The following is a 6,564-nucleotide window of genomic DNA, read 5'->3' as shown; positions in this document are numbered from 1 at the left end:
GCAGCAGCAGCGCCCCGCGGCCGCGCTCCCACAGCATCCCTGCATCCCGGCCCCGCAGCACCCACTCCTCCGGGGACTGCTCCACTGCCTGCCACGAGATGATGCCGATGGTCATGGCGAAGAAGACGGCCACGCCGAGGCAGCCCACGGCGCCTTTCCAGGGCTCCGTCATCTCCCTGAAGCCCAAGGTCCAGGTGGACTCCGGGATTTGGCCGGTGTGGCGGGAGAAGGGCATGGTGCGATCGCAGGGATGCTGCGGCTCCGCTTCTCTGCCTTCCTGCAGCAGCACAGGAAAGAAAACCCTCTGGGACAGCTCCACACGATCTTCTGGGATAGCGCCAAAAGCATGCACAAAACCCAGTTAAATTAAAAAATTGTTTAAAAGAAGGAAAGCTGCAACTCCGTTCTCTCTGCCCTGATCCCGAGGTAAGAGGAGTCCCTTCTGCAGCTTCCTCCACGGTAAATTTCTCCACTGCTGGGCTCGGTGACAGTGGCTCAGCCCCCAAACCCGGGGGCTCAGCCTCTTGGCGCAGCCAGCAGCACCCAGTGACACCGAGGAGGAGGAGGAGAGGAGGAGGACACACGTGGCCCGGAGCCCGACGGGGAGACGGGGCCACGGGCAACGGGAACCGGGGCCGCGCTCCAGCCCCCGCTGCTCCGTGGGGTTTGGCATCACTTCCCCGCTCGGTTTGGAAGCGGCAGCAAACAGCCAGGGGTGCAGGAAAACATCCCAGGGTGGGTAGAGAAAGGAGGGGATGCAACGTCCTCTTTCCGTCTCCTCTCTCTCTTCCCTGGAAAAGCGTTTGGGTAATGCACAGAGCAAAACCGCCCGTGCGCAGGGTCTGGGCGCTGGGTGAGCCCAAGGGAACCTGCTGCTCCGCCGGCTCACCCGTGGTGACAGCTGCATGGGGTGGCACTGGCCTGTCCCTGTATCCCAGGCCCCATCCCGCTGCCCGATGGCAGGATGGGAATGGTGCCACCTCCCCTGGCACAGCCCAGCCACCCCTACAGCCCCCGTCACCCCCTTACCTAAAAGCAGGTTCAGGGATGCTGTTGCGGCCCCCGAAGAGTCCCCGGTGTTTTTCCCACCAGCAGCAGGTTTTCCTCCTCTTTCCCAGGGCAGTTTTTCCTCCCGGCCGCGTCCGAGACCCGTGGAGCCGAAGGAACTTGATCCAGACTAACCCAGGAGCGTTACTTAAGCCAAGCTCCCTCCCTCCCTCTCTCCCTCCCGCCTGCTCCCCTGCAGCCCGCACGTAGCCGCAGGTGGCTGCATCCCCAGCAGGGGCAGGACATTAAAAACATTCCTTTTTAAAGGCTCTTATCTATAGGGGAATGATTTTAAAGGGATTTTTTGCCAGTTTGCTGAGGTGACTCTGGTTGAGTCTTTACTACACCCGTGTGAATCCACACACGTGGAGCCCTGGGAGTGCTGAGCCTCCTCATTCTCCTGCTTTGACTTTTGCTGTTGTTACTATTCAATTTTGGGGGATTTTATCCCTGCTCCTACTTCCCAGGAGCCACTGGACCCCCCCCTTAGATCAACTCCAGGGCTGCCAAAATGGGTGCTGCAGCTAAAGGTGCACCCAAACCAACAGGGAAGCCCCTTCCCAGGTACCTGCAATCACCGCCGGTGCAAGAACTCTGGAAATCTGAGATTTCCATTGACTTCTCCATGCTCCAGTCCCCACTCACGCTCATCTCACCCTGTCTACAGGTGATCAGGGAAGACCTGGATTTTCCAAGCAGTATTACAACCTGTTGGCTGCCAAGAGATAAAAAACTTGGGATTTAAAAGCATTTCCCCATCCTGCATCCAGGCAAAACCCCGGCAATCCCAAGGCCAAAGCCCTGCTCGCCCCAGATGCTGCTCATCAGGAGAGTCCCAGATCCACCAGGAAAATTCCCACCTGTGGCCCAAATAGGCCCCTGGAGGGGCTTTTGCTCTCCAGGATTAATTTTTCATTGCAGCAGGGGTAATATCCAGTGTTGGATGGAGGGAAAAATGGTGGATCCCATCAGGGCAAGAGGGGACTGCAGAGCAGGAGAGGAGGTGGGTCCAGGATAAGGAGAAAGGATGAAAAAAGCTTGGATATGAGCTAGGAGACTGTGATGTCCATCCCAAAGGGGCTGGGGAACGTGGTTAGGAGAGCTGTAGGTGGTGGACTCAGGGGACCCCAAAACTGGGTAAAATAAAGGGAAAAATTAAAAAGCAAAGAAGGAAGAAGGGGTGTTCCTTCCACCAGGGATGCTACAGGCACTTGAGGGGCTCAACACTCCCCGTGACCTGGAAAAGGGGAACAAGTAGCAGTGCATAAACCCTGTGGGGATTCAGAGCTGTTCCCCCACAGCATTAGCCGGAGCCGATGGAATTACTGGGGTGGGATTTACCACCTTTGGCGAGGCTTCGTAGATCCACACGCCCCGGGGAGGGCTCGGCTCGGCTGCAAAGCCTGCAGAAACAGGGCAGAGGAGAGAAAAAGAGGGATCTTTGGGATGATCTGGGATCCTGGTACACCAGGAAGGTTTAATCCTCCGTCCAGGGGAGAAAAAGGGACGTGGCAGCAGCACCCAAAAGCCACAAAAGCTGCACAAGGATCGGCAATTCCCTGTTTCCCACCCCAAAGCGGGCTGGGAGGGGGGCAGCCGATGGGGTTGTTTGGCTGCAGCAGCTGAAGGCAAAGCTCTCTCACACGGCACAAGATTAAATCCCACCCGTGGAATGGCAGGGTGGGATTAGGGAAACCCCGGGATGGCGCGGGTGCGCTGGGATAAGCAGGGACAGGGGGCTGTACCCAGATGGGGTAGCAGGAAGTGGGGATGGTTTTAAAACCCTTTTGTTAAAAAGCAGCACAAATCCCAGGGGAAAGTCCTGCTGGAGCTTTCAACAACTCGATATTCGGGCAAGTTTGGCCCCCCCAGCTCTGCACATGGCCTGGGGGTTTGGGCCAAGCCCTGTCCCACCCTCCCAGAACTCCTGGTTTTTGGGAGGAGGAATGGTTCCATCAGCTTTCCTGCCCATCACAAATCTCAGCGGGAACTGGCTCCCACGAGCAGAATGAAACCTCCCTTCATCTTCCTCCCACTGCCAACAAAAACCACTTAGCCTTGACAGGTCACAGGGAAAAAAACCATTTTGGGGTGGCTCCCTGGATTCCAGGAGGCTGTCCTGCCCCTCTGCTTCCAGAGGGGTTTTTTAAAACATTTGAAAGTCTCTTCCTGTGCAAAATGGAGCATCTTTTCCCTCTTCCTTGCTTTTCAGAGATGGAAAGACCTTGAGGTTGCTTTTTTATATCCAGCAGGGCTTTCCAAGCTCCAAGGTCGCTGAGGGGCTTGGAGCAACCTGCTCTGGTGGGAGGTGTCCGTGCCCATGGCCGGGAGCTGGAACTGGATGGGCTTTAAGGTCCCTTCCAACCCAAACCATTCCAGGATTCTGGGATTTGCCAGCACTCCAGGTTCGCCGGGCCGTTTGGGATGTGGCACCTACGGGTGGACACTGCCCAGGGAAGGGATGGAGTGGGAGGCTGGAAACACGTTTCACTCACCAGCATCCACAAGCCGAGCTCGGGAATCTAAGCTTTTTGGTGAAACACCCACAAAACAGGGACTGAGAGTTATTCCCACTGGGATTTAGGGTCAGTGTCCCCGGGAGAGGCTTCCATCACTGCATGCCCTGTGGATCACACTCCTTTCCAGAGCCCTGTCGCCACCTTTCAGGCTGCCTGGAAAAAGGGAGAGTGCAGAGAGCCACAGGGATTTTCCACTTCTGTGGGGTTGCACTTGGGAAGGCCCAGCCCTTTCCATCAATATTTTCCTACAGCCTTTAAGCACCAGCAGTTACAGCCACAACTTCCCAGCCAGGCCCTCCTGGGGTTTCTGGTTTGGGGTTTCTTAAATATTATTATTAAAAAAAAAAAAATACAGGAAAGCTGCGTGGGTTGGCCAAGAGCAAAGGAAAACTGGTGGGAGCAGCAAAGTGCCTCCAGGACTTGGCATTCCTCCTCCCTTTTCCCCAGTGGGGAGCAGCCTCATCCCAAAACTCTCCCTGCGGGGATGGATCCTGCGGTACCTCACAAGCCCACACCAAACCCCCATTTTTGTCCATTTATCCATGATATCTACAAGCTGGGAGACACAGTGAGGAACCAGAGTGGATTCCCCGAAGCTGCCAGCATGGATGGACGTGGATATCCCATCTAACTGCCCTCCCAGAGTTTATCCAAAGGGAAAAGATACCTTCAGAATCCATCCCGGGAATAAACCAGCCAATGCGCCGTGGTGGGTGTTCTCCTTGCGTTTTCCTTCCCCTTGCAGTTCCCAGCCTTGCCTTTCAGGGCCAGCAAAAGCCTTTGGCTGTGCTGGAGTTCTCCGTGCCTTAGGGAGCTTTGGGCTCCTTACTGGAGCTGAGCTGTTGCTCAGTTTAAAAGGAGTGAAAAAAATAAAAAAAGCAAAAAGGGCGATGTGGTTCCTACATCCCCAGATCTCAGCCCAGATTTCCTCCTGGAAAGCAATCCCAGATTTCCATGAACTCTCCAGCTATTTGTAAAGCAAAAGAACCGAGCAGCAGGGCTTGCAGTGACAACGTGGCCTTATGAACAGGAACAGCCCTTGGAAGCGCCCATTGTCCCTTCCCATCCCAGCTGTGTCCCACAAACCAGGAGCGCCTGGATTTAGGGGCTCTTTGGGTCCATCTAAAGCCCGTCCGGGATTTTGGGAGGGTCTCACATCGAGCAGCAGGTTTTGGGGAGACAGGGGGCTGGGGAACAGCCTGGAGCACCCAGAATAATCCATGGATGGATAATTTTCCAGCTGGAAAGTCACCAGCTCCAGCCACCAGTTTTGGTTGGTGCCGATAGGATGGAAACAGCCCACATGTACCCCTTGCCCCCCTCTTCCCTTCAGGCAAAGCCTGATATTTTGGGGACACCAAACCCACATTCCAAACGCACAATATTCCCTAAAATTGCTCATCTGGAGAGAGGGGAGCCCGCCTTGCTGAGGAAAACCCCGTAATGGGGCACTCAGCCCCCCGCACTCCCACAGCCAGCCCAGGTACCTTAACTCAGACACCCTCAGTGTTCCTTCTCCGAGCTCAGATCCCTCAGAGTGGGGGGTGAGGGTGCTGATTTGGGAACTCTGGTTTGGGATCTCGCTGCTTGGAAAAGGCTGTTGGCAATTCCACCGTCCCCACCGCTCCCAGGAACACGGCTGCTGTGAGGCCAGGGCCATGTGCTGCTCCTCCAGGAGAAGCCTTCGAAAAGGCCCAAAGCTCTATTTTTAAAATTAAAACAAGGCGCAGCCGATGACAAAAGCTGCGAAGACAGAGCAGCTGCACCCCACAGCCTCAGCCCGGGATTTTGGTTTTCCAGCAAACCCCTTGGCAGAGGGGACAAAGGGGGATAATGGGGGGGCCTGGCATGCCAGGGAGCTGCTGGGGGTGAGCACAGCGAGGGAGCTCTTGGAAAGGACCTTTCTGCTTCATCCGCCTCTCCCAAGCTTCCCAGAAATCTGGTGAGCACATTTGCAGCCCGCCTGCTGCCAAATTCAATCCCAGCCCTGGAGATGCCGTTTGGATGATGAGACCTAAATCGTTCAGCTTCTCCCCGTGGAGCTGAGCCACGGCAGGCTGGAAAGGTGCAGGATAACCCTGAGGACAGCCACGTGTCCGCAGAGAGGTGGCACTTCCCAGCGGCACACAGGGGATGGGCACGGAGAGCCCGGCTCCGTCCATCCATCCGTCCATCGCTGCTCCCTGCGGGAGCTGTTGGCAGCCCTGAGGCCTGGCGCTCCCCGAGGGCGCTTGTGGCTCTCTTGGGAGGGCTCCAAGGCAAACCAAACCCCGGCCCTCATTCCTGGCTTGCCTTCCCAAAGCCCCCTGAAGTGCGGCTGTAGTGCACTGCCCTGCTCGGCAGGGAGGGGCTGCAGGTCCCACAGCCTCACGGAACCACCTGTGCCTCCAAGGGGCTCCAAGGGAGCTCGGGGCACCTCCTTTCCAGGGACCTGGCCTGGACTCACCTGCCCGGGGCTCTGACACTCCGGTGAGGCACAGACCTTCCTCTTCTTCCTCATCTTCTTCCTCTTCTTTTCCTTCTGGCTTTTGTCCTTCCTCCTCCCTCCCTTGCCCAACCCCTGCAGACCCCTCACCACAGGAATTTAGGATTTATGCCCCCCAGAATTCCCCTCCCACAACCTCTCCCCACCCCAATGGATGCTGCATCCTCGAGACCTTCCTTTATAAGGGAGAGGAAACTGCCCCTGGAGAGTCATTGGAGGCTTCCAGTAATTAGCAATTACCAGTCCTGAAGAGCTGCCCCTGCCTCTTCTAATGAGGTTTGGTGCTAATTATAGCGGGCAGGGCCAGGAGCCCTGGTGAGGGGCTGTGGCGGCGACCACACGGAGCCTTCTGGATTCCTTGGCATATAAAAAAGGGCCGGGGTTACTCCAGGACAGCGATCCCGGCTGTGCCGAGTGCTCCTCCACTGCCAGGAGCTCTGGGGATGCTGTTCCAGCGCTGGCCCGGCTTCCTGCTCACGGGCTGGTCCTGTCTCATCCATCACTTGGAATAAT

At 56.6% G+C, this 6,564-nt stretch overlaps 1 protein-coding gene across 1 annotated transcript in view; it reads right to left on the bottom strand.

The window, feature by feature from the left end:
- Positions 1-4,555, bottom strand: part of LOC103614588 (SITS-binding protein-like) — a 14,560-nt gene extending 10,005 nt beyond the window's left edge. The window contains exons 1-5 of the mRNA XM_017732767.1: positions 4,234-4,555; positions 3,543-3,719; positions 1,616-2,450; positions 1,030-1,177; positions 3-277 (exon numbers count right to left, since the gene is read on the bottom strand). Of these exons, the coding sequence (XP_017588256.1) occupies positions 3-235 (233 nt within the window). The 5' untranslated portion in view covers positions 236-277; positions 1,030-1,177; positions 1,616-2,450; positions 3,543-3,719; positions 4,234-4,555. The remainder of the gene's footprint in view (positions 1-2; positions 278-1,029; positions 1,178-1,615; positions 2,451-3,542; positions 3,720-4,233) is intronic.
- Positions 4,556-6,564: the final 2,009 nt, after the last annotated feature.

This window comes from Corvus brachyrhynchos, unplaced genomic scaffold (assembly GCF_000691975.1).
Source record: "Corvus brachyrhynchos isolate BGI_N302 unplaced genomic scaffold, ASM69197v1 scaffold624, whole genome shotgun sequence".
NCBI lineage: Eukaryota > Metazoa > Chordata > Aves > Passeriformes > Corvidae > Corvus > Corvus brachyrhynchos.
Note: the sequence above shows the minus strand (reverse complement) of the source record. Positions and strands in the feature narration are given on the sequence as shown.